A 22878-nucleotide genomic window follows, 5' to 3' on the forward strand; every position below is an offset into this window, starting at 1 on the left:
GTTGACCGGTGTTCCCATACTTTTCCCCTCTATACCAAACCTCTTTGTTGAAATGTGACGCATTGTGAGCTTGCAGATCAGCTATTTGCCGAATGTTCGCCTCCCCCAGAATATGGACACAACTAGGGTTCATGTGGTTAGATAACTCTATGACAAGAAAGTGCATAGCTGTATACCAGTGGTTTTAAATCAGTGGTCCGGGGACCACCAGTGGTCCTTGAGGGGGTTCCAGGTGGTCCCCAGCTAAATGGAGAGTTGGTCCATTTGGTTTCATTTTACTCTCTCAAGAGTTAAATTATTGTTTAACATATGCATTACTAATTTACAAAAAGTCTCACAATTAGAGAATGTAGAAGAATTGCTATTTTGATCAACGTTTGCTTGTTATCTCTCCTATGGTACCACATCAATACAGCATGGATGGAATTATGGACAAAAACGGTGGTCCGTGGCTCAAATACCTCATAAATAATGGACCTTGATATGAAAATGGTTGAAAATCACTGCTGTATACAAACGTCACAGAGAAGCAGAAACATACCTGCCCTCATTGACCATCCTGGTGTTTCCGGTACAAGTGAAGCTTTCGATGTACCCTTCTGAACAGTTGATGTGGTTCCAGTCCGGTTTGCAAACGTCCAGGAAGTGCGGCCTGAGCCGCCCAATAGAATACTTGGCTATGTCGGTGAGCGACTGGCTCATTGCAGCGCCAAACAGGAAAGTACCGACAGCTTTGTAAACACAGGCCACATAGCTGTTGGTGAAAGTCGACTTGGATTTGATGCGCTTTAGGTAAACTGAAAGACACTCCCCAACGATCATCTGTAGGTTAGGAGAGATACGGATACAGAGGTATGGGTTAGTTTACAAATTATGGGACAGCAATGCATGAATTGAATAATACAAATTATTGGACAAGTACACTTCGCTGCTGTGTGGGGAAACCTTGTATGGAAATGGACATGGACAAAAGAACCTATGTTCCAGTGGATCCAATGTAGTTATTATTTAGTCACAAGCTCTTGTTAATGATTGTCATTGGTTAAAGACAGACTTTCAAGCTTGTGAGCTTGTAGATCTGCTATTTTTGCATTCATTTATGTAAAACACATACAAAGATGTAGATACAAGGTTCCTGGCCCACAGCGACGAATTGCAACTACAGAGTTTTACTTGTTTGATCGCTCTCACACAGTACAACTACATAGTTGTACTTGTTTGATTGCTCTCAGACAGTACAACTACATAGTTTTACTTGCTTGATTGCTCTCACACAGTACAACTACAGAGTTTTACTAGTTTGATTGCTCTCAGACAGTACAACTACATAGTTTTACTAGTTTGATTGCTCTCAGACAGTACAACTACAGAGTTTTACTAGTTTGATTGCTCTCAGACAGTACAACTACAGAGTTTTACTAGTTTGATTGCTCTCAGACAGTACAACTACAGAGTTTTACTAGTTTGATTGCTCTCAGACAGTACAACTACAGAGTTTTACTAGTTTGATTGCTCTCAGACAGTACAACTACATAGTTTTACTAGTTTGATTGCTCTCAGACAGTACAACTACAGAGTTGTACTTGCTTGATTGCTCTCAGACAGTACAACTACAGAGTATTACTTGTTTGATTGCTCTCAGACAGTACAACTACAGAGTATTACTTGTTTGATTGCTCTCAGACAGTACAACTACAGAGTTTTACTTGTGTGATTGCTCTCAGACAGTACAACTACAGAGTTTTACTTGTGTGATTGCTCTCAGACAGTACAACTACAGAGTTTTACTTGTGTGATTGCTCTCAGACAGTACAACTACAGAGTTTTACTTGTTTGATTGCTCTCAGTACAACAAAGCAAAGTAAGAAATATTGAAATATAAATCAAACATGGAAATATCAAAATTAAACATATTTGATGACAGTAAGTAAAGTTCACAGATATGGAGGCATAGCCGGCAGCATAATTTATGTAAAAATGATTATTTAAAAAGAAAATACAATTTTAAAAAGGTAGAACTGGAAGGAACAACCTATGTGACCGTGACATTTTAGAGGAGTGCCCACCACAAAATAATATTAATCTTCACCTGTAATCTTTTATTAGACCTGACCCTGCTTAGTGTAAATACTCCCGAACTGAAAACAATAGATGGTCATAGGATGATGTCCACTTAAATGACAAATTAAAATTAGACTTTCTTAAAAACATCAAAAGAAAAACAAAAACAGAGGTATTTTACAAAGCAGATCCAGCTCAAGCTGAAACATCACCTACTTTAACATGACAACACAAGAGGGTTTATGTGTGCGCTCGTGCATGCACACTTGTATGAAACTCATTAGAAAACGTTACTGTTCTGTCCTTGAGGACATTTGATTACTAAAGATGTTTTTTTCGCAACCTTTCTAATGCAATCAGTCTCGAGGGCTCCCTCCATCCACAAGGAGTTGATGACACACTCCCTGTTATTGCTTTCAGCAAATTCACAGCTTTGTCGAAACTTTGGATTGATCATTTTACAAATAAACTGTTCATCTATAAATTGCTCAACCAAGTTGTTGAAGCAGACGGAGGCCCTCTTTTCATTAATTATGGATGGCTGTAGGTGAGTAGGTAGAAAAGGCCGTCTGGTAATCGGAAGGTCACCGGTTTGGCTCTCGGGGCCCCTAGTCCCAGTGTTACGAAGTGTCCTTGAGAAAGACACTTAACCTTTAACGCTGTATTTTTTAAATATATACATTTTTTATCCCACGATTTTGTAACCCATTTTTCACCAAGTGCCAAAGCTTGTAATCCTGGGCACTACTCTCCCTCTGCCAGCCTAGGGAGAGCCCAGAACTGAGCTCATGCCTCCCTCAATGCATGAGGAGTGAGCATGCCGCTTCTTATCACCTGACTCCGTGGAAGGAACACGTTATTCCAACCAGTTCCTTTCCCCTCCATCAGGCGCTCCGGCTGACCAGGGGGAGGCAGTATAGAGACCAGGATTACTGCATGTTTTTTTGTGAGGCAACCTACGCTATAGGGGACACGGGGAGAACATGCTCGCTTAACAGTCTTGAACTGTTTCAGCGTTTCCGATGTACAGTAATGACCGTATGACGTAAGCATTTGTCACCAACCGTCTTGAGTCTTGAGAGACTACATTGCTCCTAATAGTTAGGATGGGTGAATGCAGAATGACAAATTCCATGTACAGTGACTACTAACCCCGACAACAAAAGGGGGACTAAATTATTATAATTATAATAATTACACATGCTCTGCTTTCTATTTATAAAGTTAAAACATGCATTGAAGAAGCCTCTTTCTTGTATTGTTGATAATGAACACTGTGCGTTGGCACGTCAGCCTGTAATTGTATGAGTAACGTGTGGCCTGTGTGTGCCTGCATATTCAGACGGACTGTCTTTTGTGTTCGTTCTCTTTGATATTATCTAGAGAACTAGACATTGGAATCCAGGCTTAACATCAAGAGAAAAACTTCTTTCTGAATAAGTAGAGACGTAGGGAAGGCCTATTGTGTACTACTGTGTTTGCATAGAGACAGATGGTTGGTTCAGACCCAAAGAGGACTGTGACCACTTTCTAAGCCAGAGGCACGGACTTTATTTACATTCTTTTTCACAAGACGGGAGAGAGAGCTAAAGGATCCATGAATGGCTTCTTAGCAACACAGATTGTCATTAGGTTAACACATTGATAAAGGAGGGGAATGACATGAATGGAAAATAAAACAGTGGTTTCCATGGCGATTTAGGGGTCTGTAACTCAGAGACTGAACAAATGGGGTCCATTTGTTTCAATATGTACAGTCCCTGAGTCACAATAACACTGAGGATTGCATGGGGTCCCAGAGATAAGAAAATATCAAATGGGGATCCGCGTCCTAACGGATATCAAACTGGGGTTCCTTGAGATTAAAAGGGTTGGACCTGAACAGCTGGCGTAGCGGTCGCCTGACAGCGTATCGCAGGTTTGAGTCCCAATCCCGACGGCCTTTGCTGCATGTCACCCCCCATCTCTCTCCCCATTTCCTGTCAGCATACTGTACTATCCGCGACATACTAAAGCCTCTATACAACGTGTGCTATAACCACGCCCCCCTTCTGTGGCCAACGCAGAAGTGCCTTTGCGTACAACAACTGCGGAACTTGAGCCACGTGAGGGACCACCGAGTGAGCTAAAGCGAGCGAGTTGCCGTGCCGAACGTTGCGAAGTTTGCTTGGGCCGACTCAGCGCCCTTCGAGTTATATATCGATAGGGACAGAATAGTAAATCATGTTTTGGTGAGAGCGTTTGCCCCAACTGCCACTCAAAGTGGCTACTGGCCAATCACAGCGCGTCCTTGCACAAGTGGTGTAGGTTTTGGGATGACGCGTCCTATCCTATCTCAATAAAGGCATAAAAGCCAAAATAATAAAAAAGAGATCGAAAGGGTTGAGAATCACTAAAATAAACGGTAAAGCAAGTGGCCAAAGACAAATAAAAATAGGAGCCAATAAAAGGGAGGACAGAAAAAAAGAGGACAGAGGTGTTATTATATTATCACACAAAACACACAAAACAGATGCAACTTACAGTGAGCACTGTGACCGGGATCATAACGCCCCCTAACAACTGATAGGAAATGGTGTCGTCTTTAAGGGGGTACTTGATCGAATCATCGCTACAGAAAAAGCCCCGGTAGAAAGGTTTGTGCTGCACTGTGAGTATCGCAAACGGGAGTCCGGCTAAAGGCAGAAGGAAAGCAACGAGAGAAGCACAAAAAAGAAAAATAGTTATTGTTATTAAGTTATAATATAAGAGCATGAAGGCACTGCTTATTGAACATGATGACGCAACACTGCTGTTTTGTGATGAAGACATGCTGGAGGGAAGAAGAACCTGAGACGCACAAAGACAAAAGGCCAACGTCAGAGATTTTATTAAAGCTGCCATCCGTGACCTTTTTTTTCCATTGTCTAAAATTGTATTTTGACCAATACAATGTGTACTGTATGGTAGAGTGTGTTAAAGGGATAGTTCACCCCCAAAATATTATTCTATCGATTAGTCACCCCATGGAGACTTGAATTCATGGATATATTTTTGTTTTGTCACATTCCTAAGCCAATAATTTGATGACCAGCTGACCGGTAGGCAGCGGTTCCGGTAGGAGATACAAAGGAGGCTCTTTGTGTCTCCTACTGGAACCGCTGCCGGTCATCAAATTATTGGCTTAGGAATGAGACAAAACAAAAATATATCCATGAATTCAAGTCTCCATGGGGTGACTAATCATTGGGGAAAAATGTAATTTTGGGGGTGAATTGTGTGAAGCTCAAAATGTAATTCATCCTCTGCCCAAACGGGCTTTCTTTCTGTATTTATCTCAGCATGTTGCCGCTCGTACGAGGGGGACCCCCATGGTTCAGAAGGAAGTTGCGGATTGCAGCTTTAAAACACGGGGGTCAAGCTAGAGAAATAATACCCAGGAAACAGGAAAGTTGCAGCCAGGCGGGTCCTTCCTGGCTGTCAGGAACAGGAGGAATGAGAGGTTAACATGGGTACGGTTAGTGATAGCATGACAACACACATTTAGACACAAGTGGGTGTTATACAGTACAGAATGTAGTTTATAGAAAAAGACCCAAATCCCCAAAAACCTGACAAAACTCACACACAGACAGACACAAAATATATCCTTTTTATACATATGCCAAAATACACCTTAAGGCAGGGGTGTCAAACTCATTTTTCGGTGCGGTCCACATTGGTCAAGAGGTGACTTAATGTGGGCCGCAACCAGTTGCGGACGCGCATGCACGCTCACGTGCATTCAGTTATACAGCATTGTTTTTCAGTCTGTTGTCTCAGTCACTGCTACTGCCAGAGAGTAAAATAAAAGCATGACAGCTCAAGAGCCCTAAGGCTTAGGGCTCTTGAGCTGTCATGCTTTTATTTTACTCTCTGGCATCTGTACTATTTTGGGCATATCAATCATTAAAGACAAAAATGTCAAAATGAAATACATTTTATTTGATTTTTTCCCTGAAATTTCACATCTTCACAAATAGCAAAGAAAAACAGCAGATCTACAAGCAGATCTGCGATTGAAATATATGGTTAATACATGCAGTGGTTGAACTTCCACGTGTGATAATCTCCCTATTCTTTGAGACACACATCTGTGTTTTTGACCAAAAAGCACCTTTGTTTGGCCTGATTTCGGGACAGCTGAGGTTTTTTTTTCAAACAAAGGCATCACGTGACGTGACGTTGATCCCCTTCTCCTATTGGCTCATACTAGGACATGACGTATGTGTAGGCAGAAGACTATCTTCACTCACTTAAAACCATAATTTACTCTGAGTCCCAGAGGACTTTATACTAGGCCCCCCTCCTATCTTCACACTAAATATCTTTGCCAAAAACAACCGATCTACAAGCTCACAATGCGTCGTGTTGTGAGCCTGTGTGTCGACTATTTATATGGAATAGGGACAGTAGGGTTCATGTGGTTCAATGAGCTTATCATTCGCACATTCGTATGTCGTCCTGTATCAGGGAGTTTATCTAGGCCAGTGTCTAGATGGTGTTTTACTAACAGACCCACGCCTGTGTTTCCAGCTATCAGGCTGTCCTTACCTGTACTTGGGGACACCTAAACGATCGTATCAGACACCCAAGTAAGTTGGGTGTCTGATCCGCTCTCATGTTACACACTCAGTTTCTCTGCTCTATCAACTGACTGACCATTACTTTCTCTTTCTTCATATCTCTCTCCCACAGAGTGTACTGTGTATGACCTTTGCTCTTCCCTTTTGGCAAACTGACTTTATTCCTTAACCCAGATTAAGACCTGAGGGCAGGGCTGTCACCATTACAAAAAGTTGACGATTAATTGTCACAGAAATAATTGCGATTAACGATTTAATTGTGTGTTTGGCCATTGAACATTGGAACATATGAATAAAAAACGTAATTTCTGTTTGGCCTTTTAGGCTTCCTAATCAAAAATTGCACAGGGCAAATAATATGACAAATAACTGAAATATACAAAGAAATTAATGACATATTTAATAATTTTCAAAGTAGTAGAAATAGCTGATCTACAAGATTTACAACGCGTCACAAAGTGGCGCGTTGTAAAGCTTGTAGATCAGCTATTTCTGCTATTTTTGGGACATGTTTGAAAATGTGTGAACATTTTTAAACATGGATACGATTAAGACGATTATGCAAACATAAATATAAATCTCAAATAGTTGCGATTAGGCGATTGTGTAATAACTGTGACAGGCCTACCCGAGGGTCCATGCTTTCAAGATTGTGTTGAAAAGAAAATGTTTCAAAAACAACGAAGTGACGCGCTGTGAGCTTGTACATCTGCTGTTTTTGAATAGCCAACGCAAAAAGAAATCTAAAATGACACAGATGCTTTCCTGCTTTTAATGCGTCAACAACTTTCAACCTGGCATCCCTATTTTTGGGCATAATGTCTTTATAGGCGAAGATGTTTTGAAAATGTCATAGGCCGTAAGACAAGTGGTTAAAGTAATAACTTTAAAGATTCTAAATGGTTAAGGGTTGTGTGTGTGTGTTTGAGCCAATGGTCCCCCGCACCAAAAACAACTGCACTTCCTGTTTTCTCACCAAAACCATCAACGGTTGTGGTTTTTGCTTATCATACATCGTGTAACTATGGCAACCAGGCAGGCAGACAAGTGAAGTTCTCTTAACTTATATTCAAAAATCCATAACGGTATAGAGCTACCAGATGATGCGAGAATCATACCTCACTTTTAGTCAAATAAAGGAGCCCTCAAAATGCACATTTTTTGCCAAGAATATCCTGGAATCAATGAATAGCATTTACAGGTTGACAATGGGAAATGGTAAACAGCTGGAAAATCCACCCAAAAAAACCCTGGATAAGGCCTTAACCCTACAGCAACCCTGACACAAGGGATTAAACTACGCACACAGTGGCTGAACTGACTTGTACTCAACATTAGGCAGGAGACAATAGCCAGAAACAGACACGCACTGCTCACACAATAACACCATGTGTGTGTGTGCCAGCAGCACTTTCTGTCCCAGTTATGAACCAAACTGATGCCGTATTCCAGCTATTTTGGCTCAAAGCAGGAGGGAGGCGGCAGAACCTGCTGCTGTCATAAGTAACAGTCTGAAGTTTCAGTTCAGTATTCAACAGTGTCGGTCAACCTTATGTGGATTATACGGTGGACACACACTTACATTTTGCACCATAATCCCATGTGCAACGCGCTGACTTTTGTCTTTTTTGGGTGTTTTTCTCGCCCCTTAACTAACGTCCATAAGTATATCATGTATTGTATACATCTGCTGCTATGCTCACGCACCTTTATATCTTATCTCAGGTTCTATGTGTAGATAAATATGTAGATAATTTGTTTGTTGTCTTTGATTGACCTCTCTCCCCCTGCCCCTTCTTCCCTTTCTTTTTTTCTATGGAAATGACAAAACGATAGAACTTCCACCCACTTTTTTACTTCTGTAAATTTGTGATGTGACAATAAAGCTGATTCTGATTCGGACAAGTATTGACAAATGACATTTTTTGTTAATATCCTTGCCAATGTATTTTCAATCAGTGGAAGGAAGAAAATGCATAATGATCATATCACCTTTATCTCCACTGATAAGGCTGATAAGTTGCGTCTGTATGAGAGAACGATGGGCCAAACAAACATCTTGACCACAGTGGTCTTTATGATATTACATGAGCAAAAACATCCACACTCTCCAAAACGTTTATTCAACTTTTTTTTGTGTGAGTGCGGATGTTCCTTTGATGTTTATGATGTTAAGAATCTCGCCCAGCCTTTGAAGTATTTGTGATATTACACCCATTTATTATGGCGATAGAGTTATGATTATGGCCGGTAAACTTTGGTACTTCCTCATTCGGTTGGTGAAAGTGTAATTTCCGTTCTGAATAAATCATTATCAATCCAACCAGAGGTGTTTTCCCACTGTTGGCCTGTTAGATTTGAAGATTGGATGAATAACATGCAGGGGGGCCGCCAAATTTACATTAACCACTTCAACGCTCACATCCCTATTCTGGGGGGAACATTAGCCGAAAATAGCAGATCTACAAGCGACGCGTTGTGAGCTCTTAGATCGGCTACTTTCGGCCAAGAGGTTTGTTGTCAATGGAAAAAAAGAGCAGACCAAGAACCGAGCCAAAGGTCAAGTTTACAAAGTATTGACTGTTAAGTGGTTAAATGTCAGAAAACACACATTTAACATGAATCCAATATGTAGTGGGGGGTCCCTGATTCATCTCTCTCAGCTAAGGGGTCCTTGGCCTGAAAAAAAAGACCCCTGGGATAGAGAATAGGAATAGGAAGGTCTACTCTACAGCAGTGGTTCTCAAAGTGGGGTCCGCGGACCCCCAGGGGTCCTTGAGGTGGTTCCAGGGGGTCCCCAGCTAAATGACTGCTAGTTAGGAATAGGAACAAAATGGACCCTTAAGTGTCTGTAACTCAGAGAGTGTACAAATGGAACCAAATGGACCCGAGAGTTAAATTAACACTGATGAAATGGTATCAACTGGGGGTCCTTTTAAAATATTTGAAAATCACAAATCACTGCTGTACTTCCACAAAAATCGTCTCTTTGGGGCTCCCTGGCATATATTTTCGAATGGGGGTCCGCGGGCTAACACGTGTCAATTTTAGGGGTCCTTGACATGAAAAAAAATTGGGAACCACTGCTCCACACAGCATGTGTGGAAGTATCCCTGAGCTAGGCATTAAACCAACTAACTGTTTCCTGGGCTGTTAGGGATTTGTAAATAATGTAGAGGACAAATTCTAATCTACCAATGAATGTGCAAATCTACTGCAGCCAATAATACCACAACAAAAACAACAACTTACTAAAGAGGGTACAATTAATAGTATATATATGTATTATTCATTCCACCTGATGTTCTGCATTTTGTATTGAAACAAAATGCAGAACATCAGGTGGAATGAATAATTCCGCTGTACTGTTCTTCCCTGCGGGGCTGAACAGTTAAAGTTAGGGTAAGTGATATATTTTGGTTAAAACAAAATGTTTTTTGTTAAAAGGTTAAAGCTCTATATTCTGATAGTAATCATTGCTATAGAGGGTTTGTTCAGTAACAGGAGTCTCCCCGTCTCTCCAGCTCTTTAATAAACAGAAAATAAATGTTCAGGTAGGTGACAACATTTCAGCCAATCAGGAGATAGTACCCATTTATCAGCTTCATTTTTGTAATGTACCAGTTCCAATGTTGTCTTTGCGTCATCACTTCCAATTGCACTTGTTTACTCTGTATCCTGTCTGAGTTCTCTATCCCGATTGGATAAAATTGGTTTCCTGACCAGAAAATGAAGAGACATGGAGACTCCTGATACTGAACAAACACTCTACAGGAGTGCTTACTATCAGAATATAGAGCTATTTAACACTTAGTTTAACCAAAGAAAATCACTTACCCTACCTTTAATGGAGGCAAAATGGAAGACCACTCTCTGTTATTGATCTACGATCCAACGTTTATGGAGCCAGCAAAAAATCTGATGATGATGACGAGTAAAAACAAAAAAAGTAAATGGACGAGATGATGAGAATGAATCATTTGTTTTTAAGTGGACATCCTTCCTTTGCACATCTATCTATGCATTTTTTGTACAACATAACCCAAAACATCTTGGTGGAACTCCTCCTCAGCAAATCATGTCATTTACACAGAAACGTCACACTGTGTATGACAGAGCAGGACAGCTGGTCTGAGTCGTTCGTTATTAGACATATCTCTGGCTAGAACGTGGACAGCTGACCCATTGTAAACGACCATTAATATGCAGCTGTTGGGTTGATGGAAGATAGCGGCCAGCTGTCTCCTGTCTGGTCAGAAGAACGTTGTTTAACCCATTAAAACCGGGAACGCATCTGTGTGTAACCACTTTAACCGTTATTTTTATACTTTGGGCTATTTTTTTGAAAAATCGTGAAAATGTGTGCAAATCTTTGAATATATATATTTTATTTTTTTAAAGGGAACATTTTTAACTCAAATCTTTGCTTCTGGGGGGTCCCTGGAACAGCAGGTTCCGCGGCCAAATACATTTTGTCATTTTGGGGGTTCTTGACATGAAAAGGTTTGAGAACCACTGATATAGCAACGTACGTAAAAAAAAAAAGAAAAAGAGGGAAAAAACAGTTGTAGAAGACATTTGTAGAATCCCCAGAAGCAAAGATTTGAGTTAGACATGTTATAAATATATATATATTCAAAGATTTGCACAAATTTTCACGATTTAAAAAAAAAATAGCAGATCTACAAGCTCGTAGCGTGGCACTCTACGAGCTTGTATATCTGCTATTTTTGGATAGCCCAAAGAAATCTAAAAAGTGACACAGATTTTGTCCTGGTCTAAATGGGTTAATGTGGTGATTTTGAGGGAATGTTGCCGTTTCTGCCAGCAGCTCTGTGACCTTTTTTTTCCAATACGTCTACTAACTAACAGCCACTTAATACGGCAAACATAATGTGAACTTTTCCCTGGACTTCCTACCCACCTACCTACACTCTATGTCTACTTACACAGCTAATGGGCAGCGTGAAGCCCACGCCGTAAAGCACGTTGGAGTGGACCGTGCTGGGGTGGAAAGGGTACTTGATGCTGTCATCGTTACAGAAAAACCCCCTCTGGTAGGGGCGGATCTTACCCAGGTTAAACGCTGCCAGTGGCAGACCCCCTGTGGAAGGTGAGAGGAGGTCATGAAGGGGTTAAAGGCTGGTGGAGGGTCAAAGGTGAAGGGAGGGGGGGAGGAGGAGGAAGGGTCAGAGGTCAAAACAACAAAGCACAGAATAGAGCACAGAAGTCCTGACAACGTCACTCGTTCATCCCCTGGGTCGCGGAAGTAATTTCTCTATGGAGAATAACATTGGGTCATCTAATAGAATCGTCTCATATAAGAATTGTGGTCCAAAACTAAACAAACTGTCTCGGCGATATTGTCAGGGAGGACGTGGCTCTGTATCGTTTATGATAGTCAGTCACTCATATTTGATACTGTCTGTTTCTGGTGAAAATGTAACTAATTCGGTGGAAGTAACATTAGCGTTTTCTCACCGTCAGTTGATGCTTCATATCCATAAGAGTCAAACCTCCGGGATCATTTGTTTATTTTTGGAACACAGTTCTTATTTGATGCGATATTAAACACGTCTATGGGAATTCAGAATGGGGGGGGGGGGGGGGGCGGGGGGCGCAACCCAGGTAAGGATGCATAAATTACGTCAGACTTCGATGCTCTATAACAGCTGTCCCAAAGGACTGGAGTATAACAGTAATATATACTTCAATTCTGTCGCATTTTGTAGAATATTGCACATCACACAAATGGAAATACCTGAGTGTTGCATTTTGACATGACATGTTTATGGCATTCTTGTTACAGTATTGTTTCATTATAGACAAAAATTGGAGAAACATCAAGGCTTTTTCCCCAGCCAGGTCAAAGGCCTTAAAGGAATAGTTCACCCCAAAATGACTTTTTTTTCCTATCGATTGAGTTGATGAATTGAATACCTAGGACCCCAATGAAAACAAGACCGCAAGGACTTTTTTTGGTGTATCCTTTTAGACAAAGTGTTTGACTGTACTCGTGCGGTTTTCTCATTTCTGTCTAATAAAATATTCATTTCAACATTTCAACATTTCAACATCCCCATGGATATTTTTAGTTTTTGTCGCATTACTAAGCCAATAATGTGATGACCAGTGGACCGGTAGGCAGCGGTTCCGGTATAGGAGACACAAAGGAGACTCTTTGTGTCTCCTACCGGAACCACTGCCGGTCATCAAATTATTAGGAATGCGACAAAAACAAAAAAATATCCATGAATTCAAGTCTCCATGGGGTGACTAATCGATTGGAAAAAAAGTTATTTTAGGGGGGGAACTATCCCTTTAGCATCAAAACATCGCTGAGGTCTTCGCTGTTATCGCTTTCATGCTTTGCACTATCATCTATGTGTGACATCATTATCTACTCGTGACACAGCAGAATCTAAGGGTAAGGACTTGGAGTACACACAGTAAAAACCTTGGTGTTCATTTGATCCAGAGAGTGTGCAAATGTAACCAAATGAACCCTGCTGTCGGGTCCATCTGACACTGAGAATACATCAGGGGTAGGCAACCTTATAGGCACGGGTGCCAACGTTGGCACAGGGGAGGGCGATCACTGGCACCCCATGGCATAAGTGTGTGAGAGAGTTTTTTGAAAAACGTATGTTTCTATATCAGTGGTGCTCAATCTTTTTCATGTCAAGGACCCCCAAAATGATATGCATTTGGCCACCGACCCCCATCTCAAAATATTGTGTTCCAGGGACCCCCCAGAAGCAAAGATTTGAGTTAAAAATGTTCGCTTTAAATATATATATATTCAAAGATTTGCACACATTTTCACGATTTTTCAAAAATAACAGATATACAAGCTCATAGCGTGGCACCGAGTGCCGCGCTATGAGCTTGTAGATCTGCTATTTATTTTTTTTTCCTGACGAAGGAAAAAAGGTTGTTACGTACAGCAGGGGTCTTCAACAGGGTGTCCGGGACCCCTAGGGGGTCCTCAGAGTTACTACAGGGGGTCCGCCAAATCTTTGTGCGATATGATATTTTTTACATTAACCGTCCACTAGCATCCCATTTCAGGAAAACTTTAGCCAAAAATAGCAGATCTACAAGCTCACAACGCCTCACGCTGCGAGGCGTTGTGAGCTTGTAGATCGGCTATTTTTGGCAAAGAGGTATAGGTGTAGAGGGGAAAAAAGAGCAGACCAAGTTTACACAATAGTTTACACAATTTTATACGATATAGAGGGGGTCCCTGCTTCATCTCTCTTTCAGCTAGGGGGTCCTTGGCCGGATCATTTGGAAATATTACATTTTGATGTGGTGTCATAATTAAACTTAATGTTGACACGGCACACCATGACTATCAAGACAATGAAAACATGGCTGTTACGAACATTCAGGGCATAGTTGCCAGCAATAGCCTATATATGGAGATCCCCATAGATGGAGATAATAGACCTGCAAAGTCGTCATAGAGACCCAAACGTGCCATATGTACGGAGTCTGACATCAGCGAACCCTTCCCCGAAACTCCACGTATAGACATAGCCATCACGTCCAGGGCTGAAGTCTTGATCCCATATTTGGCCATAACTAACATCGGCAGCTCCATATATGGAGACGTCTGATACTATCTGACATCATCATAGTGATGTCAGGACCGCAAGCCAGCATTATAAGAAGAGGCTCGAAACCTCTCAGATAGGCACATTCCAGAGCGATTCCGAGAGACATCTTAACTCTCTCCCTAGTACCAGGAGATTGGCTGGCCTTACAACCCAGTTAATCACAGATTGCATATTCAGGACGACTAGCTGGCCTTACAACCCAGCTAGGCCTTCAGAGTGGCTCTTGAGTCCGGTTCTAAAGAACCAGTCGATTATCATTGTTATATTTGGTCCCTCGAGCCGGATTCAAAAGCTTACTGTGAAGGAGCAATATGCCAAAAGCCACAAAGAAAAGGAAACATCAAGAGCGGTCAACGGACTCTGGTCCTGCCGCGCGGACAGGACGGGGAGGTCATACCGAAGGCGACCTGACTGAAGGGGTACCCACGTCTGCCTTGGACGCCTCTATGAACGAGCTGGTGGAAGGGCTCCGACATGAAGGAACACTGAGAGAGCTCCAGCAGCGGATTCAACAGCAGTCCCGAACAATCCAAGAACTGTCAGAAGGAATGAGGAATGGTACAGACACAAGCTGTCCAGTGCCAACCAATGGTTCCGGACCCATCAACCCCCCACCGGAGCCTCAGGCCGGTCCTAGCAAGCAGGGACCCCCAGCTCAGATCACGGAGCCCATCACCTGCCTTGAGCGGCCGTCCCCTCGGGTGACCCGCTCAAGGCAGAGACCCAGTTCCTCCGTGACCGATCAGGGTTCGGCACGCAGGAGACGCCCCTCAGCATTAGCGACCGATCAGGGTTCGGCACGCAAGAGAAGGCAGAGTTCCAGTTCCTCCGCGACCGATCAGGGTTCGGCACGCAGGAGACGCTGCTCGAAGCCTAAACGACGGTCCCATAGGGCGACCCGTTCAAGGCAGAGCTCATCGGCGACCGATCAGAGTTCGGCACGCAGGGTAAATTCCTCCTCAACCGATCAGGGTTCGGCACGCAGGAGACGCTGCTCGAAGCCTAAACGACGGTCCCGTATGGTGACCCGTTCAAGGCAGAGCTCATCGGCGACCGATCAGAGTTCGGCACGCAGGGTAAATTCCTCCTCAACCGATCAGGGTTCGGCACGCAGGAGACGCTGCTCGAAGCCTAAACGACGGTCCCGTATGGTGACCCGTTCAAGGCAGAGCTCATCGGCGACTGATCAGAGTTCGGCACGCAGGGTAAATTCCTCCTCAACCGATCAGGGTTCGGCACGCAGGAGACGCTGCTCGAAGCCTAAACGACGGTCCCGTATGGTGACCCGTTCAAGGCAGAGCTCATCAGCGACCGATCAGAGTTCGGCACGCAGGGTAAATTCCTCCTCAACCGATCAGGGTTCGGCACGCAGGAGACGCTGCTCGAAGCCTAAACGACGGTCCCATAGGGCGACCCGTTCAAGGCAGAGCTCATCAGCGACCGATCAGAGTTCGGCAGGCAATAGACGACACTCGAGGCGCGAACGGCAGTTCCAGAGGGCGACCCGTTCCAGGCAGAGTTCTTCTTCGACCAATCGGGGTTTGGCCAGGAGGCACCGGTCGAGAACTCCAGTTGAGCGCCGACATGGCCCTCCAGGGGAGGCTTTCTATCGGGGACCGGTACCCATCATACCGGTGTTCACCTATCCGGATTTTAGAGAATTCGCAAGATTAAAGGGAGCATTGGATGATGCATTCCCTCCCAACACCTCAGAACGGTTCAGGTTCCGCATTTTATGCGACCATCTGAAGCTGGAAGAAGCCCTCCTGGTGGCAGAGACATACGTAGACTCATCGCAGCCCTACTCGAAGACTATGGGAGCCCTAGCGGAGCAATTCGGGCAGCCTCATCAAGTGGCGATGCAGGGTATGATGGAGCTCATTCAGGGACCCAGAATTAGGAATGGAGACACCAAGGCATTCCGAACCTTTGCTCTGAAGGTCCGAGGGTTGGTTGCTCTACTATCAAAATCCGGGAGAGCAGGGAGAGCGGAGCTGAAATGTGGAACCTATGTCATTCAGCTCTTAGCCAGGCTGCCGTCGGATTTAAGGGTAACATTCGAAAAGTCCGCCCATACAAACGGATTCGGAACCCGTCATTACTGGACTTGGCAGAATGGCTCTTGTTTGAAACAAAGATGCGACGTAGGGGAGAGCAGATGGGTTATCAAGAACAGAGCCCGACGCGCGACCTGGACAGGACGACGAGCGTCCCTGAGCCCCGATGGGCCGTTCGGCAGCCGGAGAGACATAGGATACGAAGTCCACAGAGAGCTGCCCAGGCGTATAAGAGACCTGTGAACATAATGATGAATACCACCGATGGGTTCCTGTACGTGGACCACACTCCCAGAGGATGGGTTTTTGTCTGGACAGCCTGAGGTATGACGTCTCAGAACTGTGAGGGAGCTCCAAGTTCTGCACGGGGCGGCAAAATATCCTCCTCATGGGGCGGCGGGACGCATCTCTACTGCAAGTACTGTATGATGAGTCAGAAATGATGAGCAGACGAAGATGGAGACACAGCCAAATCCTCGCCGACCAGTTCTGGAAACATTTCTGGAGGTATTACCGATCAAACCTCCAAGTCCGGCCGAAACGGCAGACCGAGATGGCAGACCGAAAGGAGGAAAGGAGGAGAGAGAATAACAAAAAAAGGAAGAGCGGGAGGAATAGGAGAAAGAAGCGGATGCTAGGGAACATCCTGGAATGTTTACGTATTTCCACCGGAAATCCGTGGGGCGGCGTATGCCAGGAATGTTCTTGAAATGTTTACGTTTTTCCATGGTAAAACCGTGGGGCGGCTGTTACGAACATTCAGGGCATAGTTGCCAGCAATAGCCTATATATGGAGATCCCCATAGATGGAGATAATAGACCTGCAAAGTCGTCATAGAGACCCAAACGTGCCATATGTACGGAGTCTGACATCAGCGAACCCTTCCCCGAAACTCCACGTATAGACATAGCCATCACGTCCAGGGCTGAAGTCTTGATCCCATATTTGGCCATAACTAACATCGGCAGCTCCATATATGGAGACGTCTGATACTATCTGACATCATCATAGTGATGTCAGGACCGCAAGCCAGCATTATAAGAAGAGGCTCGAAACCTCTCAGATAGGCACATTCCAGAGCGATTCCGAGAGACATCTTAACTCTCTCCCTAGTACCAGGAGATTGGCTGGCCTTACAACCCAGTTAATCACAGATTGCATATTCAGGACGACTAGCTGGCCTTACAACCCAGCTAGGCCTTCAGAGTGGCTCTTGAGTCCGGTTCTAAAGAACCAGTCGATTATCATTGCTATAATGGCACTCATGTCAAAAAGGTTGCCGACCCCTGGAATACATTGAAAGGTCCTCTTCACTGCAGGGTGGAAGAGAGTACAGAGTGCTGCTGTGGTCTCTTAGTTACTGTAGCTACCCGCCTATGGAAAAACATCGTAAAGATAGCAAATCACGCTAAGTGGTTTTGACAGTCCAAAGTCTGAGCGTAATGCTTCTGTCTTATGCCTGGTTGGCTCGCCTCATTTAGCCCTTTGTTATCGCCATAGCACATGCAAGGCATGACGGGAACAGCAGGAACGCACGCATGCAGTTCATTCATGTTCATGGTGTGAAACTCCCCTAGCAGGAACGTCAACAATGAACTGAAGACCACTTCCACTCAGGAAACCGTGCTGTCAACAAACAGCCCTCAGCATGTTCATGTTCATTAGAAAAAAAACAGGATATGAACAAAACCAAAGACAATGAATGACATCTCATAAAAGCATGCATGCATGGGACTGTGTGTGTGTGTGTGTGTGTGTGTGTGTGTGTGTGTGTGTGTGTGTGTGTGTGTGTGTGTGTGTGTGTGTGTGTGTGTGTGTGTGTGTGTGTGTGTGTGCGTGTGTGCGCGCGTGCGCGTGCACGTGTGTGCGTGCACGTGTGTGCGTGCGCTCGTTCACACGCATGCACCGCATCAATGGGGATACAGTAGCTAAGGTTGTCTATAGGGCAGTGGTTCTCAACCATTTCAGGCCCCAAAAATAATCATATTTGAACTGGGGACCCCCAAATATAATCAAATTTGAACTGGGGACACCCCACCCAAACAAGCACTTGGAATGTAGGAGTTGAGGCACTACATTCTGTTTGACTCAGTTCAACGGATAAACATTGTGAAAATAGCAGATTTGCAAGCTCACAACGCCTCGCAGCGCGAGGCGTTGTGAGCTTGTAAAATCTGCTATTTTCACAATGTTTGCTTCTTTCTTATATTATTTGACAATTTGGCCAGTGTTTGAGCAGTTTTTATAGTATGTTGATTACGTCTGATGCAGTGATGGTCTTTTTTAGGTATTAAAAAGGTCTTAAAAGTCCTTAATTGGTCACGTCACTGTCATCTGGTGACCCCCCCCCAAAAATCATGTGGGGACCCCCCTGTGTGGGGACCCCCCTTGGGGGTCCCGACGCACAGGTTGAGAACCACTGGTCTAGAGCAGAACAGAAGTATGTAAGCTCTGTCACTATAATGAATGACGTTCTCTGAACAGAAGTAGGTCTACTTCTTCATCATCATCATCAGTCATCTGAACAGCATGAGACGGCAGAATAGTTATTATTAACTTATTATTATTATTAACAGACTGTAACGAATGGAACCACATGGACCCTTACGTGTCCATGTGGTTCTCGTGTGGTACGGCAGTCTCAGGGTCAAATTAACCCCCAGGATTGTAAGGGTAGTTTTAGTGTGGTTGAAGACAGCTGTTAGCTGTATGAGTCAATAGTCTCCTCCAGCATACATAATAAGATTAAAACCATCTCAGACTAAAACCCTGGAGACATTATGCCTGTGTGTCAACTACAACATAACTGAAAATATACAGAGCCGGGGATGGTTACAAAAAGCAAAGGAATGCATTTAAAATACAATAATTCATATGTTGAAAATCGTATGCAGCGCCTCTCTGGAACTCTCTGGGGCTGTCTGTCAAAGTTGTGACATGTTAGATCTAACAGCTGTGCAATTACACTTCTAGAACTTCTAGCTCTATGGTTAAGTATTTAGTTTGTACCAAACCTTAACTATAAATACCTTGATAATAACTTAACGATAAGTGGTTATTATGATGACTACATGACACCAAACAGAGATTGTTTTTTAGACTAATTAAGGGCATGTCGTTACATGAATGGTGTAGTTACATGAGTCATATGTGGGCTGGGTGAATGACAGCGCAGGTTTTATGGTTTTCAAAACATTGCCTGCAGTGTGTAATAAACTCACTTGTCCCTGAGTGAGTATGGTGACAGTTGGAAACAGTTGTTCAAGTTCAGGCTGCACATGTTGTGCTCTGAACTTGTGCCTAATGTTTTGCACATTTTAAGCCCAAAATGAACATGGAAAAAATGCACAACAATTTTCAAATGTGACATAAGAAACTAGATTGATCATTTCTCGTCTATCATTGTAGTGTTAAAATAAACATTACAAAACAATTAAGTAAAACAATTTATGATAAATACTTGGAATAGAATACCAGTCAGGTATGAGAGTTGTAATAATTTGACTTTCCGTTACTATGTCCAATGTGATGGACTGGACATCAACTAGTTGAAATAACTATTTTATAACTCAGCAGTGATATGTATCAATATCAGAAGGTATAGTCTTCTGGTTATCATGATATCAGTTATTTTCTATATTAACCAGAAGCTGCACCCCTCTAACTTTAACTTCATTGATAAAAGGGCGGTTTCACAGTAGTGTTTTGGTTATACTAGCAGTATAACTAGTTATGGTTATACACTGTATTACTAGTATAACTAGTTATACTGTTAGCAGGTAGACTAGCAGAGTTACACCAGTATCGCAGCACAAAAGTCTACTTTATTTGCCATTTCAGTTGTTGTTGTTGTTGTTTATTTGTTCACCTTTAACTATAGCCCAGGCTATATCTTATATCCCTATATGTGTCATTCATGTATGTATGTATGTATATTTAACATTTATATTTACTTGAACATAAATGACAATTAGAGTACTTACTACCAGGCTATTATTTGGGTTGGACAAAAAATAAATATATGTATTTTTTTTAAATTTAAGTTATATGTAAAACTGTGACATTTGGACATTGTAGTGCATCTTTCATGTAAAAATGTTGCAAAACACAAGGTCAATTAGGAGCAGCAGCACGCCTCAGATTAGATAATGCCCAGGAGGACAGTCTAATAAAGTTTCTATTGACTTAGACTCTAAGTAAATAGAAACCAAACCAATATGCCTATATAAAGCATAGCTTGTTGGGCAATAGACATATATATATCGTGTGTAGTTGACCATACAAATACAGTAAGTATCATATCAGGGCATAACAAAAACTCTCAGTTGCAGTTATGAATAAGGCATACATACATGGGCTGTTTTTAGTGTCATAACATCATGCAGTCACACGTTAAAATAATGTGCAAAGCGAACACAAAGCAGTCCAGCACGTTTTGCATTCAATATTTACATCTTATTGGTATAATCTATGGAATGGCTGTAGGCCGTTGGTTCTCAAAGTGGGGTCCGGGGACCCCCAGGGGTCCTTGAGGGAGTTCCAGGGGGTCCCCAGCTAAATGATAGATTAGGCACCAAATGGACCCTTATGGGTCTGTAACTCTGAGAGTGTACAAATGGAACCAAATGGACCCTAACAGGTCCATTTGGTTCCATTTGTACACTCTCAGAGTTAAATTGACATTGGTTTTACAATGTGAATTGGGGTCCCAGAGGTATAAATGCCATTAAATGGGGGTCCGTAGGCCTAATGCATGTCAAACTGGGGGTCCTTGAAATTAAAAAGGTTGAGAATCACTGATAGAGAGCCGTAAAAACCTTCTCTTATTGGGGTCCCTGGCTTATCTTTTCAAATGGGGGTCCGCGGGGTAATAAGTGTCAATTAGGGGGTCCTTGACATGAAAAAGTTTGAGAACCACTGTTATAATCCATGGCCTGGCTGTAAGGCTATAGAGTCCAGTCAGTCCACCACTCCCTTCACACGTGACCCGCACATAATGACAGCTGAATAAGAAGGCTCTCTCTCTCTCTCAAGAAAACAGATCTCCATAAATAATACATACCTAGAATAAGACATGCCAGGTCCAGGAGAATGTACGGGATCCCTTTCGCATCGAACATGTTTGCTGTGTGTGTGTTGTCTCTCTCTCTCTCTCTCTCTCTCTCTCTCTCTCTCTCTCTCTCTCTCTCTCAGTCTCTTATTAGTCCTCTCCCTCTCCTCTCTCTCTCTCTCTCTCTCTCTCTCTCTCTCTCTCTCTCTCTCTCTCTCTCTCTCTCTCTCTCGCTCTCTCTCTCCCTCCTATAATAATAAATAACAGAATAATCCAATAGAAGGTGCTCCTCCAGTCCTTATACGACGTCACAGGTCGTAGTAATGCGTCAAAGAGCGACGATATGGGCAAACAATAGTGAATAACAGGCTATTGTCTGAAACAAGACAACACAGTGTCCTCTGCATAAAGATCCTTAGAGACAATGCGGTTATAAGCGCGTCGAGAATAGAAGTAAACACCCTTTAGAGACAGTGAAATGTCAGGGTGATGATGACTCGAACCGGAGATCTAAATTAGATCATCTATAATCATGATCGTCGCAGAGAAACAACAGGACAGGCCCCTTCCTTCTTCTGGCGGAGGAGGAGGAGGACCGCGGACCCCCGGAGTGCTGCTGCTGGTCTGGTGGTCCCAGGAGAAGAAGCACTAGTGTCCCTAGTAGTCCTAGTCGCCAGGCTTCGACCAGCAGCTTTCATGGTCGATCAATGCCCTTATTTAGCTCCTCCTCCCCAAGTAGCCTACTTTACTTTCCCCGACGATGACGGGTTAACAGGGTGATTTATACGCACGTCGGTTTGTTGCGCGCGAAAATAGACGATCTACAAGCTCACCGCGCGTCGCTCCTGGCGAGGCGCTGTGACTGTGACTGAGCTCAGCTGAGCTTGTTGTAGTTAGTAGATCGGTTATGTTTTGCCTCCCCTTCTGTTCAGTCCTCAGATCCGGTCTAGAGGAGCCCGCCTACTGTATCCGGTCATTTCCACACATTCGCACAGCACACTTCGTTTCCGTATCCGGTTGCTGACCCAGACCGGATCAGCAACTTGCAGAGTGAATTGATACCAGTTCAAGTAGGTCAAACCCTAGCCCTGAAACATGACTGTCATATATCAGGCCGCCGATCGGATTCAAATACTTTTTATTGAACAATACGGAAGATACGGGTACTTAGACCCACGCGCTTTAACTTGTTACATCAGTGGCATTGGGATCAGCACTTTATATTTGAAATCTAAACGTTTATGTAGATGTACCGGTTGTAAATGTAAAACATTCTTAAACCAGGAACAAGTGGTTCGATGACGCTTGTGACAGACGAGAATCATGTACAGTACCGGTGCTTGGAACGGACAAAAAGGACGCATTTCATGGGTCGATACTGTGACTGACAGTAGCTACTGCTTACAGTTTTGAGAATTAAAAGGAAATTCATATCAAATTGCGCTAGCTTAAGTAAGAATAACATATTTCTCCATGGGGCGGA

General features: G+C 43.4%; 1 protein-coding gene across 2 annotated transcripts in view; it reads right to left on the reverse strand.

Annotated features, from left to right (window-relative positions):
- The window catches only part of plpp1a (phospholipid phosphatase 1a), a 32059-nt gene extending 9919 nt beyond the window's left edge, over positions 1 to 22140 (reverse strand). The window contains exons 1-3 of one of the 2 annotated variants that reach the window (XM_084047604.1): positions 21408 to 22140; positions 4585 to 4736; positions 542 to 822 (exon numbers count right to left, since the gene is read on the reverse strand). In XM_084047604.1, coding sequence (XP_083903730.1) covers positions 542 to 822; positions 4585 to 4736; positions 21408 to 21465 — 491 coding nt within the window. In that variant the 5' untranslated portion in view covers positions 21466 to 22140. Of the gene's footprint in view, positions 1 to 541; positions 823 to 4584; positions 4737 to 11614; positions 11770 to 21407 lie in introns of both variants that reach the window. The other variant, XM_084047603.1, reaches the window with a different exon arrangement.
- Positions 22141 to 22878: the final 738 nt, after the last annotated feature.

This window comes from Gymnoscopelus microlampas, assembly GCF_963454915.1.
Source record: "Gymnoscopelus microlampas genome assembly, chromosome: 21".
Classification (NCBI taxonomy): domain Eukaryota; kingdom Metazoa; phylum Chordata; class Actinopteri; order Myctophiformes; family Myctophidae; genus Gymnoscopelus; species Gymnoscopelus microlampas.